Source organism: Mus caroli, unplaced genomic scaffold (genome assembly GCF_978045245.1).
Source record: "Mus caroli unplaced genomic scaffold, Mus_caroli_1 scaffold_2, whole genome shotgun sequence".
NCBI classification, from domain to species: Eukaryota; Metazoa; Chordata; class Mammalia; order Rodentia; family Muridae; genus Mus; species Mus caroli.
This window is the reverse complement of record NW_028227257.1, coordinates 16041480-16057500: the sequence shown is the minus strand read 5'-3', so window position 1 is coordinate 16057500 and position 16021 is coordinate 16041480. Positions and strand designations below refer to the sequence as shown.

The window sequence follows — 16021 nt, the reverse complement described above, 5'->3', positions numbered from 1 at the left end:
AATCAAAATCTCAATGCTGTGAAAGCGGGGAAATGGTAGTGAGGTTAAGAGCATTTGTGGCTTACAACCATCTTAAACTCTTCTTCCCAGAGACCTTAACACAAATAAAAATGTTTAAATCTTTTTCCCCCAGAGTAGCTAAAACAAACAAACAAACAAACAACCCTCAAACCCCCTAAAACACATACCCCCCAAAACAAAACAAACAAACAAAAACAAAAACAAACCTTCGGGGAGACCAGTGCGGGAAGATTGCTGCAATTTTGAGGCCAGTCTGGGATAAATAGCAAAATCCTGTTTCAAACAAACAAACAAACAAACACAAACAAAGCCCTGTAGCTTTTCTGTTTCTAATGGCTACACTCCTGCTGTTTGGATCTGGAGTGACAGATCTTAGCTATAGTCCGAAGCCTGCCAGCTCCTGTAGATTGTCCTTGGACATGCTGTCCAACCTCTCTGAGTCTCTTTTCTCAACCATGGCCCAGAGGATGTCTAAGGGCCCCTCTGCCTTCCAGGTGCCTCTGCCCAGCAGCAGTCTCCTGGCCCATACTCTTGTTTCAGATACAACCTTGAGCTGGGGAGTGGGAGAGACCTACGCTAGACTCCTGTTTCCAAGGGGGCAAACTGCTTAGCCTCTCTGAACATCCACGTTGTCAGCTGGAGAGCAGGGATGCTGATATCATGAAGATGGAATGAGCTTTAACAGGCCTGCAGGTATAAAGCATTTAGACCCTGCCATCCCCCATATGCTCTGTAAAGGTTGACTATGGATATCATTATTAGCTGTTATTATAACTATTGTCAGCTTGTCCTGTGTCAGGCATTTCAGTGAAGGTCTTAGATACTAACTTGAGCCAGCACGATGGCTCAGTGGGTAAGCCTAACCACCTGAGTTGGTCTCTGGTTGGTCTCTGGGACTCACATGGTAGAAGAGAAAGTTGATTCCTACAGGTTGTTTTGTTTTTTGTTTTTTTTTTTTTTCCCATCACAGGTGTGCTGTGATAAATGTAATTTAATCTTTTTTTTTAGATCACCCTGTTGATGAAAGATATTTTATCATACTGTGAACCCCAAGATTGTGTTGTTTACTGGAAAAAACAACCTGTTTCTAGTTGTGGTGTGGCTCAGCCTTAGTACACACCTTTAATCCCAACCAATGAATGTAAAGTTAGTTTGTAGAAGGAAGCAACTGTGTTTGAAAGTGATGTCTAATTGAGTGGCAAAGTGATGAATCAGAGAGAGATTGACAGAATAGTATACGCCCATTTCCAATGAAGACAGGAAAAAGTGGCTACTTAAGAGAGCACCATAGAAAAAAAGAGAAAGGAGGGGCAGTTTTACTGGGAGAGTTTTACAGAGACAGATTGAAGAGAGAACAAGCCAGAGGATGAGAAGAAGCCAGAAGCTTAGAACAGATTGCAAGAGTCAGTTTGAGGTCAAGCAGAGCAATTCAGGAGAGGCAAAGAGAGAGAAGCCGGGTTAAGTCAGTCAGCTTGGCGAGGTGTTTGAGCCGGAAAGGCTGCGTTGAATCTGCCAGCCAGAGCTCAGAAAGAACAGGAAAGGATGCGCTTCCTCAGCGGTAGGTCAGAGGTTGAAAACATTCTAGGCCTACATAAGATTGTACTGAGGCTAGCAGCTTCCAGGACTAGGCCTGGGTTAGCAGGAGGCAGTCAGCCTCACAGATGACAATTATTACAGGAGAATAAATATACTGTTACATTCTGTAGCCCTAGCTGACTGAGAATTCACTCTGTAGCCCAGGACTGCCTTGAATTCGAAGCCTGCTTCTAGCTCCTGGGTGCTGGAATTAAAGCTGTGTGCTACCGTGCCTGGGCTCCGCCTCATCCTTTTTATTATTTTTAATTCTCTCTCTGTGTGTGTGTGTGTGTGTGTGTATGTGTGTGTGTGTGCGTGTGTGTGTTATGTGTGCATGTATATGTATGTTTATGTGCGTGCAAAGCTCAGAGAAGCCAAGAGATCTCCCTGGAGCCACTCGCCGTGCATGCTAAGAACCCAACTCAACCTCTGGAAGACCGGCGAGCACGCTTAACCACTGAGCCCTCTCTTCAGCCCTGTGGTTCCACTTTCTAGATGAAGACACTGAGACACAGGATGACTGAGTAGCTTGCTGGTGGGCACACAGCTAGGGATGGGGCTGGGCCAGTAACCTAGGCTGTCTGGATTCAGCCTGTCCTGTGAGCCACCAAACTATATAGCCTCAGAGACCAGTCTCTGGAAGGACTTCCCTCCATTTGCTCCAGCCCAGAGAAGGCAAGAAGCTGAACCCAGCAGGAATAGAAGGCATTGAGAGAAAATAACCAAAAGCTCCTAATCCGGACCACCCCTAATTATTTCCTGCCCTACCCTGGCTATTTTTCCTGCTGAAAATCTGCCTCACAGAAACAGATCAGCCTTATCTCGAGCAAAGAAGGCCTTAGTGCACTTATTGTAGGATAGATGCATCTCTGCCTCAATCATGCCCGGTGTACTGGAACCATTGATGCTAAGCTCAAAAGCGAGGCTTGGGCACTTCCCATGGGAGTGGTCAAGGTTGGGCAGCCAGCAGGGTTTGGATATAACTGGACAGTCCTCTGTCCCCAAGAGCTAGGGCTTTTTTTGTGTCTGCTTTCTTGCCCTGTGGTGGGAAGGCCCTGCTCAGGTCAGGGATCACAGTCTCCCACAGTCTCCTTTAGTTTCCAGTGGGTCATTTAAGCGAGCTGGGGATGCTGTGGCTGGGGACAGCTGCAGCAGGAGAGTGTGTGCTTTGGCAGCCGTGTTGTCTGGGCTGTGGAGGAGCAGTCTGAGTGGCAGCCTGGAGCTAGGATTTCAAGTGTCTGGAGGAAGACTCAGTTTGAGTGGGCCAGCCCAAGCAGTTCCTGTACCACCAGCTGGGCAGGGACCTGCCACTTCCCAACTTGCCTCAGCCTGGGGGGGGGGGGGGTCCTTAAAAACAAAAACAAAACAAAACAAACAACCCAAAACAAAATACACTTCTTTTTAGATTTTTATTATTTTATGTTTATGAGTGATTTGCCTGCATGTATGTCTGTCTGTACATCACTTGTGTGCCTGGTACCCTAAGAGGTGGTAAGCCTCCATGTGGGTGCTGGGAATCGAACCCAGGTCCTTTACAATAGCAAGCGCTCTTAACCACTGAGCCAACTCTCCAGCCCAGCCTGGGGTTTATTCATCCATTACCCCTTTACACACATCCCCTGTAAGTGTGACTCTCCAGTCGTATGGAAAGAATGATGGCTATTTATTCAGAATATGAGCAACCAAAGATGAGGAAAACGAATGCCAAATCTACACCTTCAGCAACTCAGAGACCAGTGGAGATGAAATCACATCCACGCATGTATGTACAGTCACAAGTATGCTCATGCAGGCACCTGGATCCCGCATGCCTATGTAGGTGCAACTGGACTAGCACACACACGACACACAGGTGCAGACAGTTAAATAAGAGCATGTATGAACATGCATGCACACACCCACAGGAAACACACTGTGTGCCAGCTGCCGTTGTAGCTCCACAAACAGTGACTCATTGACTCGCACAACAGTTTGACAAGGCAGGTGATGAGACAGGTGTCTCTGTTCGCTCATCTGTACCAGTGAGGATAAAACAGTTCCGCAAATCAACTGCTCATGGGCGCTTAGCAGTGAGTGGAATGACAGGGTCTGAAGTGCTTTGTTGTTGCACACACACACACCATGCTGTCTGAGTGGGGTTCACCTCAGACATCTGTATTTTGTTTGACTACAGAACAGAACATCATTTGTTCATGCTAACAGGGCTCTGGGGAACAGACTTGGGTTTGAACCTAGGCTCTACTTGAAGGCGCCTTTTTCCTTTACCTCTGGGGGGCTTCAGAGTCTTCCTGTACAGAATGGTACAGAGAGGGGTTGTGGCGCCTCTGAATGTTGGCTGAGCTTGTGTGTGTAAAGCTCTCATCCCAGGATGTGGCACACATTAGATGCTCATACCTGGACCACCGTCATATCTGCCCACCCTGAGGCTAAGGGCTTCCTTGGGAGAAGTCAGAACTCTCTCCTGCTGCCTTGTTCTACAAGGGTCTGGCAAGTAGAGGTTTCTCTTGGGTCTGGGATCTCCATGGATGCATGGGCATCTCCCTCCAGGACCCCTACCCCATCACTCTACCTCCAGCCAGCTGGCAGCTCAGCCACAGCCCCTGCATATTCCAGATGGCAAAGGGACCAGGAGGAGAGAGCTGGAGAGGAAAGCCCACAGGAGAGGCAGGCGGAGCCTCACTCTCTGAATATGCTGGCTGGAGAAGGAGGGGGCTGCTGGCTGGGACGTCAGAGGCCATCACTCCCCGGGGACCTTAAAGGGGGACCTTAAAGTTGCTGCACTACCAGAGTACTTGCAGAGATCCCCTGACTTCTCCACCACCTCCTGCCACCTCTTGGGGCCACCTGTTCTGGGTATGTGCCCCCCAGGGAACCTGATGTCTGGTTTCCCCTAGCCTTTCCTGGCCTGGCCTCTCCTCTCCTCTCCTCTCCTCTCCTCTCCTCTCCTCTCCTCTCCTCTCCTCTCCTCTCCTCTCCTCTCCTCTCCTCTCCTCGATTCTATTTCCCTTTGCCTCCATTTCTGCCACGGTTTCTTTTCATCACAACTCTCTACTCTTCCTCCTTCCTGTTTCTTTCGAATCCCCCTTTTTCTGTCTCCTTTTGTTTGCCTCTCCTTGTCTTTTTCTCTGACCTCCGATGTCCTCTCTGCCTCTGTCATCTTCTGCCATCTGACCTTCCCATGTCACCCCGTCCATCCTGAGGCCACTGCACTCAGAAAAGGGCCTGTCCTGCTTCTGCGGGCATCTACTGAGCCCAACATTATGGGATTGGTAAAGAAGGCATTTGGCCAGAGGGGATGGCCGTCTGTCTCCTGGGCAGATGCGACAGAGCCCTGGCTTTGAGGTGGTGGCACCTTCCCACTCCAGAGCCCAGTCTGAATTAGCTACTGTCTGGGCACTTCTCATCACCTAACCCACGGAGTCCAGGGAGCAAGGAGGAAGAATTGAGTATCGGGATGAGAGCTGGGTCAGAGGATCTCTGCCAAGTTCCCAAGGAGCATTCTCCAGACTGGCAGTGCTCAAGGGGAGTTCTCAGGGTTTGGCCTTCTCATACCCACCTCTTCTAGGCAGCAGCTCTAACTGCACCAGACAGGTACACCATCCCAGACAGCTATGCCTCTTCTGTCCAGCATCGTGGGCCTCGCAGGCCTTCTCCTTTGGATGGGTCACACAGTGGGGGCCTTACGGATGCCCAACACCACGCTGATCCAGGGCCGACCCAAGAACACAGCTGTGTGGCCCCTGTCTGGCCTGGGGGTGCCCCGGCACCGCCGGAAGCGCCACATCTCTGCTCGGGACATGAGCGCTTTACTGGATTATCACAACCACATCCGGGCCAGCGTACACCCACCTGCTGCCAACATGGAGTATATGGTGAGTCCCAAACTTTCCCTGTGCACCATCCAGCCAAGACCAGATTGTTCTCTGTGGCCTGGGGTGGCTGGCCTTGACGAGCTAGACCATCTGCCTGTCTGTCTGGCCTAAGCAAATGGTGAAAACGGGTGGTCCATTTTACAGATTCAGAAAGAAAGGTCCTTGCATAAATCCTCACTGAATGAGGCTGGGGTAGGGGGTGGGGAGAGAGGTATACTATCTGTAGAGGGCCTTGGGGCCCTTCACAGAACCCTCTTCCTTCAATACTGCATTTTATGTTTTCCAAATGAAGGAATTGAGAGTCAGAAGACAGGTTTGACTAAGGTCTCCCAGCCTGGATTGCAAGCCAGGTCTGCCTGCTGCTAAGGCAGGAGTTTCCAATAACACGAGAATTTTGTTCCACGCTGTGCATTTGCAGGGGGTAGAGACAGGAGCTTTCCAGGCTATTGTCTCTCAGCAGAGGGGGTTGCTTGACACACCCAGACCATTCATTCTGTGGAAGACAGGCAGGCACCAGGGTATCTTGGGCTGAGGAACGCCAGGAGCTGAATCTCAGGGCAGTCTGGGATGTCTTTTTCAGAGTCAGCTCTAGTGTCTCTCAGCTCAGTCTCCCAGAAGCCAAAACCCTCAGCATGGAGGAGGAATACCCTCCTATCTCAGCTCCTCCCCGGGACTATTGTCCCCAAAGCCTGGAGAGATAGACTGACAGCACACAGAGACTTCTTTAGGGAAAGAGATAGCTGATAGACTCCCACCTGCCTAACAACTGGAAATGGGGCCCCTCTCCGTGTTCTCTTATGTACTGCCTTCTTCTTGGAGCCCAGTGCAGCACTAAGCCTTCTGGGTACTTTGGAGAACAAGGTTTTTTCCCTGAAGAACCCTACTGTTTGGGGGGAGGGAGTAGGTAAGAGAAACTAAAGTCTACAACAAGATACAGAGCCCTAATATCAAGTATCAGGAGATAATTGTGAAGGGGCCAGACAGGAGCCAGATAGCAGGGAGCTGGGGGTTGGGGCGGGAGGCGTCATCTACTTGTTTGCTGACTTACTCATTCGTTTATTAACGTTGAAACTGCCACACAGAAGGCCCCCCAGTTCCCAAACAAATGACATATTTAATTGAGCACGGGCAATATCGATGGCACTAGCTCCAACAGGTGTTTACTTATTGCCTGTTGTATAGAACACTGGGATGGTGTCTCTCCAGGGATGCTGGGGAGGGTTACCAGTGCAGCAGGCAGCAGCAGGCAGCAGCAGGCAGCAGCAGACAGCAATAATGTGGGCATCTTAGCTTCCTTCAGCGCCTTCATTTCTTGTCCGCGTGGTGGCCTGTGCCCATGCACCAGGTTGAGGCTAAGCAGCTCTCCCTCCTGAGACCTTCCAAGCGCCAAGAAGGTCTGGTCACTTTCCACATTCCCACATGCCCCGGGCTTGTGGTGCGTCATGTTTGTTTGACAGCTCATTTCCTTGCTAGACTGAGTCCTCGGTGCCAAAGAATATTGTTCAATATTTGCTGAGTGAACAATACTAACAGAGAGAATTCCAGGGAGTCAGAGCTAGGAGGAAGCTGGGTTTGGGGGTTTTGTTAATATTTTATCTATTTATTTTTATGTGTGTGAAGGTTTTGCTTGCATGTATGACTGTGCACCATATGAGTGAGTGCCTGGTGTTCAGGGAGGCAGGAAGAAAGCAACGGGTGCCCCCTGGAACTGGAGTTACAGATGGTTCTGAACCTCCAGGTGAGAGCTAGGAACTGAACCTGGCTCCTCTGGAAGAACAGCCAGTCCTCTTAACCACCGAACCATCTCTCTCCAGCCCTTGTTTTGTTTTGAGACAAGATCTTGTCAGCAGTGGGAGATGTTAGCTGTGTTAGATTCCTTAAGTCTCAGCAGGTGGGAAGAGGCGCCAGTGGGAGGGGCTCTCCTCTCTTCCCAAATCTCCATAATTTTCCTGTCTTGCTATCCCACTTCAACCTCATGTAGCCCAGGCTTTCCTTAAACAAAAAGGTATATCAGCTTCTCTAGAACTGGAATGATAGGCAGTTGTGAGTTGTTATATGGGTGCTGGGAGCCAAACCCAGGTCCTCTGAAAGAACTCTACCTGTTCTTTCCCCTTTAAGCCATCTTTCCAGCCCTAGGAGTTAGTATTTTTTTAAGAGATATTTTTCTCCCAGTTATAAATTGTGAAGAATTTCCACACTGGAAACTTATATAACTATGAAGAAGGATAAAGATGGGATTTAAAAGGTGTTGATGTGGAATACCCACTAGGGTGACCTGTCTTGTCAAATGAAAGGAGTCAAGTGTAGAACAGAGCACACAGTCATTGTGAGTCTACATATCTGGGTGTACAGGGAGCATTTCAGGTTGGAGACTGCTGGGGATGGATACAGGTGGCTTAGAGAACAGTCCAGGAGTGATGAAAGATGTAGGTTGATCCACCTTGCCTTCTTTTGATACATTGTTTTCGAGACAGCGTCTCTCTGCTATGCAGCCTTGACTGACCTGATGTTTGCCAAGTAGACCAGACTGGCCTCAATTTATAGAGATCTTCCTGTCTCTGCCTCCAGAATGCTAGGATGAAAGGTATGCACCACCACCTTCTGCTTTTATTTTTAATCTTAGTTATTTGCAAGTTTCCATACTTTAAGGGAAAAAGGCCTTGAGTTGAGTTTTTAAATGAAAATACTGGGAACTTAAACTTAGTGATTCCTCTTCACCCCGAGTTCAGTTACTTGACAACTGATAACTACTAAATAAATGCCCTGGGGTTCCTGACTGAGCTTAGAGCTTTCAATTTGAGGTCTAGTGAGAAAGAAAGAACGTGGCTACTCAGAGCCAGAGACTGGAGCACAGACCTTGGCTCAGCTGAGGAGCTGTGCTTGACCTGGGAGTCTGTCTGAGCCTCTGTTTTCGGATCTCTTAAGTGGGTGCATTGGTCTCAGGTGATCGAGACTGCACAGAGTCAGGGAGATGGGCATCTCTGCTCCCGACCATGATCATGGTGGTTATTTACCTGGGTGCAAATCATGGTCTGTCCTTCATCAGGTTTGGGATGAGCAGCTGGCCAGGTCTGCTGAAGCCTGGGCCACCCAGTGCATCTGGGCCCACGGACCCTCACAGCTGATGAAGTACGTGGGCCAGAACCTCTCTATCCATTCCGGCCGGTGAGTGAACCTCTGTCCTTTCTTCATTTCACCACTGAACAAATGGACACTGAGTACCTACTCCGGCCCAGGCGCTATGCATGGTGATGGATACTGTAGACTCGTATCCAGGTAGACTCGTTCTGCATATATGGAAGCCCATTGAGGTTTAGGAGACACGGACAATACGGACTAGAGCTCATGCTACGTCAGAGAGTGAGGATGGATTTGAAGATTCACGTGCACCATGAGGTGATGAGGGCTTTGGAGAGTGGAGCTAGGACAGAGGACAGACGTGAGTACACTGAACTCAGGAGTGACAATGAAACTGAACTGCTAGCCTGGCTTTTGTCACCATTCCGGCTTCTGAGTCAGAATGTGGGTGCCTGAATTCTGGTCTGTGTGACCTGAGAAAGTTACGCCTATATTCCAAAACTCGGGGGGGGGGGGGGAGTCCCTGTTGACCTAGGCTATTTCTAGACAGGTGGGTTTCATAAGCTAGTAAACTTCCAAAGACATTTATGAGGGCTGAGGAGAGGCTCAGCTGCTAAAGTGTTTGTCTGGCAATCTCAAGGATCTGTGTTCAATACTCAAAACCCAGGTAAGAAAACAGAGCACAATGGTGCATTTCTGCAATCCCTGCACTGGGGAAATAGAGGCTGGGGGGGGGGGGTGTCCCTGGGGATCACTAGCAAGGCAGACTAGCCTAGTCTTTGAATTTTAGGCCAGTGAGAGACCCTGTTTCAAAACACAAGGCAGATGGCATCTAAGAAATGATACCTGAGGTTGACTTCTGGCCTCCAAACGGACACATGTGCCCCACATGAACACGTGTGTCTGCAGGGACATGTGTGTCTGCACATGTGCACACAAACATACACAGAAACATTTAAGAGATGTCCATTATGGCACCTTTTTATTCAACAAATTAAGGACCTTAGGAAAACATGACCCTCCCTAGCCTACCAGTTTGCCATATCCCGAGCAGGGGTCAAGGTTGGTCCTGACTGAGCTCCTCATGCCATTGGGCGCATCTCCACCTTGGCATGTCACCAGCTGGTTGGAGGCAGTGCTAGGCCTTGGGAGCCAGGAATGGTCTCTCAGAGTCCTGCAGAGCTGATGATCTTGAAGACCATGGTCTTCCCCCGGCTCACACACCCTCTTTTCCTGCTATGAGATTTTTCCTGTCTCACTCCAGTTGCCTGATGGCTGGCCCTTTTGGAGCTCACAGAGAAAACAAGTTGACAGAGGCACTGTCGCACATTGCCAGTGTGATTGCTCCTGGGTCCACTTACTGCTCCTTTGGTTTTATGCCTATCTGCTAAGTACAGTGATGGAGAGTAAGAGAAAACACCTGGGCAGTCTGGGAAGGGAAGGCTGACATATAATTCCCTTAAGGAAATGCAGCTTATTCAGAGAAAGTGGTTAAGTCAGTGGTCAAGGGTGAGTATAGTCACCTGAAACTTCAGCTCCAAGGGATCCAACATTCTTTTTTGATATCCCTGGACACTGTACTCATGTACACAGACACACACACACACACACAATTTAAATAAAAATAAAATCTTTTTAAAAACATTTTACATTTATGTGTATATGTGTCTGCCACATGTGTTCTCCTGCCCTGAACTTGGATCTTCTGGAAGACCTGAGCCACCTCTCCAGCTCCAAAATTTAGTCTTTTTAAAAAGCGTGAGAATAAGAGAGCCAGAGAAGGCCAGCTGTAGTGGCAACACCTTTAATTCCAGCACTTAGAAGGCAGAGGCAGAGGCAGAGGCAGAGGCAGAGGCAGAGGCAGAGGCAGAGGCAGAGGCAGAGGCAGAGGCAGAGGCAGAGGCAGAGGCAGAGGCAGAGGCAGAGGCTCAGGCACAGGCACAGGCACAGGCACAGGCACAGGCACAGGCACAGGCACAGGCACAGGCACAGGCACAGACACAGACAGACACAGGCACAGACACAGGCACAGACACAGGCACAGACACAGGCACAGGCACAGGCACAGGCAGGCCAATCTCTGAGTTCAAGGCCAGTGATGAGTTAGTCAAATGCCATCGAGAGGGATGGTGAGGAGAGGCCAGAGAGACTTGTCAGAGAAGTCACCAGAGAAACTCCCCCAGAGCAACCCCAGGAACAAAAGGAACGTCACACTTTTGTAAGTTTGAGGGGACTGGGCAGGAAGTTTCATGTCATGTGATTCACCTCAGCACACCATCAAGCTACAGCATTAGAATGCTTCTAAACTCTGTCCCAGAGAGAGCTCCTTAGGAGGTGGCCTGATCTCTTCAGGCTATGGGCATTGTCAGCTGATGGAGAAAGTCCTCAGACCCCATCAGTTACGTTAGCCTGTGGAGGGCTTCCTGGGCTGGGCTGGTGATCCGGAACGACTCTCCTTCCTGAAAATATGAGCTCTGTCTGAGATGCCACGACAACCTGGCTCTGCACAGCTTTATTGAGCACTTACTGTGTGCCAGGGACAAGTGAGCTCTCCGTAGCCCTTCAGAACAGAACCACGAGGTAGGTGTGATGGTCTCCATTCTAGCGTTTTCCAGATGGGGAACATGATGGAGAAATGAGTGGCTCACCAAACAAGTTGGTGACAGAGTGACTTTTCCATCCTCCCTCACCTTCTTCCATGTTCTTGGCCTCCCCAGGTTCCGTTCTGTGGTAGACCTTGTGAGGTCTTGGTCTGAGGAGAAGCGTCATTACTCATTCCCGGCTCCAAAGGATTGCACCCCACACTGCCCTTGGCTCTGCAGTGGTCCTGTCTGCTCCCACTATACCCAGGTACCCTCCTGTCAGTCGAGAGTGCTACTGAACAGACAGAAAATGATGGGGGAAGGCAGGATGGGGACTTTGGTTCTGGGCTCCATGGGCTTTCTTTTGTTTCTCTCTTTGTAGACAGAGTCACTGCCTATTCCAAGCTGGTTCCTAACTCTCCATCCTCCTGTCTCAGCCTCCTGAGTACTGGGACCACAGGCACTCCCACAGTTCCCTGTGTGTGCTTTCCTTTGTGTAAGGTGTACATTCCTGGAAAGTTGTGCAGACAATGCATTGAGATGAAATATATTGAAACTTGGGCTCCTGGGGACCTGGAACTCATTACAGGCATCATGACTTGCCACCATTTTGTTTGAAATATTTTGGGGTATTTTCCGTTTCCCAAGACTCCTGTTGTCTGTTTTGTTCTATGACTGAGCTTCACATCATCTCATTCCGACTATCTTTTTTATTGAGGGGGGGGGGTTGGTTTTTTCGAGACAGGGTTTCTCTGTGTAGCCCTGGCTGTCCTGGAACTTACTTTGTAGACCAGGCTGGCCTTGAACTCAAAAATCTGCCTGCCTCTGCCTCCCAAGTGCTGGGATAAAAGGCATGTGCCACCACCGCCCGGCTCTCATTCCGACTATCTTAAAAAAATAAAAATAGCCGTGGTGGCTCATGTCTCTAAGTCTAGCACTTGGGAGGCAGAGGCAGAGGCAGGCAGAGCTCTGTGAGTTCAAGCTCAGCTTCGTCTACACATTCCAGGCTCTCCAAGGATACACAGTGAGGCACTGTCTAAAAACAAAACAAGGGTCTGGAGAGATGGCTCAGCGTTTAAGAGCTCTTCCAAAGGTCCTGAGTTCAAATCCCAGCAACCACATGGTGGCTCACAACCACCCGTAATGAGATCTGACGCCCTCTTCTGGAGTATATGAAGATAGCTACAGTGTACTTACACATAATAAATAATAAATCTTTAAAAATAAATAAATAAATAAAAACAAAATCATGGGGCATTATTCTTCTGCCTTTCTAATGAATCAGAGAGGCACAGAGAGGATTAGACACGCAGTCAAAATCTCACAGCAGGCAAAGCTGATTCAGGTGGGTGTGATTCAAAGGTTTGTATTTAACCTCCTTGAAGTAGTGTTGTATGCTCACCGTTCACTGTGTAACAATGTGAAACATATCCCCTACTGTTGGGTTCAATAAAATACTATTTTTGAGAGACATTCCATCACAGAGTAAACGCCTCAAGCCATCCCCTTCCCCATTAGGATGTAGACTTGGCCTCTTCCCCATCCTATCCCTGGCCCCAAGACGTCACATAATATACTCAACTAGAATGGCGTCCAGTAACCATCCTTCAAGTCTCAGCCTGCCTGTCTCTGTGCTTCTGCAGATGGTGTGGGCATCCTCCAGCCGGCTGGGCTGCGCCATTAACACCTGTAGCAGCATCAATGTGTGGGGCAGCACCTGGCAGCAGGCTGTCTACCTGGTCTGCAACTACGCCATTAAGTAAGTACTGCCCCAGGGTTCCTTTTATTCAATACTGTAGTGGGTTGGGATATTTAGGAGAGTCATCTGACAAGGTGGTTGGTTGTTTGGTTGGTTGTTTGGTTGGTTGATACAGGGACTGGGTCTTGTACAAGCTAGGCAAGTGTTCTATCGTTTAGTCATAGCTTTAGCTAATAATTCTTCTTCTGAACCCAAGGGGAGCGGGGAGAGAGGAGAAGGAGAGGGAGAGGGAGAGGGAGAGGGAGAGGGAGAGGGAGAGGGAGAGGGAGAGGGAGAGGGAGAGGGAGAGGAAGAGGGAGAGGGAGAGGGAGAGGGAGAGGGAGAGGGAGAGGGAGAGGGAGGAGAGGGAGAGGGAGAGGGAGAGGGAGGAGAGGGACAAAACCAAAAGGCAGGAGCGGGGTGGGGTGGGGTGGGGGAGGGGCTATGGCCTGAATCGGCCCGTCTGCCCTCCCCGGCCCCGCCCCGCCCCGTCCCGCCCCGAATGTTTATGCTAATACTTTACCCTTAAGCTAGCCTTTCACAACAATGCCAGGCATCACTGGGCATATGCAAACCTCTTGTGGGCGCAGTGCCAGGCCCCTGAGCTCACCTCAAGAAACAGACAACTAAGAACGCCTGCCCCCTGTAGGAGGGACTGGATGGAAGGGCACGCTGAGCTCTCCCTCAGACTCAATAGATCAGGAGACACCTTTACAGAATCTCTTCGAAACACAGGGAAAACGACAATAACCGTTTTCCTCCAGCGTCAGTGTTCAGGCTTGTGAACATTACAGATTTTCATCTCAAAATGAGGAAAAAAGAGCCTGTTTTGGTATGTTGAGACAGGTCTCGTTCTCTATCCCAGACCAGCCTGGAACTCAAACTTGAGTTCAAAGTTGAGTGGCCTCAAACTTGCAGATGAGATTCTGCCTCAGTTTCCCCAGTGCTGGGCTTAGGATGCTTACCGTTATCTATTTTTTTTTTTTGTAAGCAGAATTGTCCTCAAATGATTAAACAAACAAACAAACAAACAAAGAACCCAGGGAGCTACTCTGATTCTATCAAAATGACTCTCCACTCCCAACCTTCCTAAAGGCTTAAGGGTACTTTTAAAGTACGGTAAAAGAAGACAAAACAAAACAAAACACCAGGCTCTCTCTTATCCCAGGCTGGCCTCAAATTCTCAATGAGGATGACTGAACTTCTGGTCCTCCTGCCTCAGCCTTCTGATTGTTGGGGTTATAGGTGTGTTCCCCTCGTGCCTGGCCCCCAAGAGTCCTTTTACAAAGTACAGTCTATAGTACCTGACACTAGTCCTGATATCCATGGACACTCTGAAGAGCTTGACGGATGAATGGATAAATGAATGAAACCTGTTGTAAAATCGGAAGTCCGATTCTCCTGATTACTCGACAGGCTTGGTGGTGCGTGGTGTAATCCCAGCACAGGGAAGGTAGAAGCCAGGGGGTCAGGAGTTAACGGTCACCTGGGCTTCACAGTGAGGTCCAGTCTTGGCTACATGACACCCTGTCTCAAAAAACAAAAATAAAGCAAGCAACACATAAGGCCAACCCAGTACTTTGAGGGGAGGAAATCTTTAATTTTTTTTTAAATTTTAAAGTTATTTTAAATGCATATCTAAATAAAATAAAATTTTAAATGCATGTTCTTTTTAATTTTTATTTTTTAATTTATTTTTTATTTTAAAATTATTTTAAATACATATTTAAATAAAATAAATTAAATTTTACATTAATTAGTTAATTTACAATTTTAAAATTTTGTTTCATTGTTGTTTTGTGGTTTTGAAACAGGGTATCTTTATGTGGTCTATGCTACCTTGAAACTTACCACATTGTGCAAGCTGGCCTCAAACTCATAAATCCCCCAGCTTCTGGGAACTGAACTCAGATCATCTGGCTTAGCAGCCAGTGCCTTGACCCATTGAGCCATCTTGCTATCTCTATTCTTCTATTGAGACAAGGTCTCATGTTGTTCAGACTGGCTTTTAACTCATTAACTAGCTACAGATGATCTTGAACTAGTTCTCCTGCTCCCACCTCCAAGTGCCAGAATTATAAGCGTGTACCTCCACACCTGTTATATGCGGTGCTGGGAACTGAACTCAGGGCTCTCTGCATGCTAGGCAAGATCTCTACCAATTGAGCCACACACATGCCCATCCCTTCTAAACTTTTTCCTTTTTCATCAGCCTATAGGAAACTTTGTAACCATTAGACAATGAGTCCCTTTTCACTCCCCTAAAAGGTAGTGGTCTTTGAGAGGGCGTTTCTAGTTCAGAGCACCTAGTCTCCAGGGAGATTTGGGGAACAAGAGAATACCAAGCCTTACATGATGCCACTATTTGCCATGCACCATGCTGCGCATATATGCACAGGCTGCATTTTTTTTTTTTTTTTTTTTTTTTTTTTTTTGGTTTTTCGAGACAGGGTTTCTCTGTGTAGCCCTGGCTGTCCTGGCACTCACTTTGTAGACCAGGCTGGCCTCGAACTCAGAAATCCGCCTGCCTCTGCCTCCCGAGTGCTGGGATTAAAGGCGTGCGCCACCACGCCCGGCTGCATTTTTTTTTTAAAAGAGTTGCCTTGGTTATGGTATTTCTTTCTTTTTTTTTTTTTTTAATTTATTTATTATATGTAAGTACACTGTAGCTGTCTTCAGACACTCCAGAAGAGGGCGCCAGATCTCCTTACGGATGGTTGTGAGCCACCATGTGGTTGCTGGGATTTGAACTCTGGACCTTCGGAAGAGCAGTCGGGTACTCTTACCCACTGAGCCATCTCACCAGCCCACAGGCTGCATTTTTGTTCTTCTCTGCATCCCTATGGAGGATAGATCTTCCTCTGGGTTTGCAGAGAAAGAAACCAGGACTTATAGAGGTGCCTTGTGCAAGGTCACATACACAGCCAACCCCCAGGGCTGAAACATGGAAATCTGTGAAGGCTGTTTGCCCTAAACTCTTCTGTTTCCTAACCCTGTTTCCCTTGGGTCTGTTCTCTTTTAGGGGCAACTGGATCGGAGAGGCACCCTACAAGGCCGGGAAGCCATGTTCTGCCTGTCCTCCCAGTTACCAAGGCAACTGCAACAGCAACATGTGCTTCTCTGGGCTCAAATCCAACAGGCTCCCATGGGTCTGA

General features: G+C 48.6%; 1 protein-coding gene across 1 annotated transcript; it reads left to right on the top strand.

Moving 5' to 3' along the window:
- Nucleotides 1–5207: 5207 nt before the first annotated feature.
- R3hdml (R3H domain containing like) lies at nucleotides 5208–16021 on the top strand. Its single transcript, XM_021156972.2, has 5 exons — nucleotides 5208–5468; nucleotides 8515–8633; nucleotides 11264–11396; nucleotides 12772–12887; nucleotides 15889–16021. The coding sequence occupies exons 1-5, from the start codon at nucleotides 5208–5210 to the stop codon at nucleotides 16019–16021; spliced, it is 762 nt and encodes a 253-aa protein (XP_021012631.1).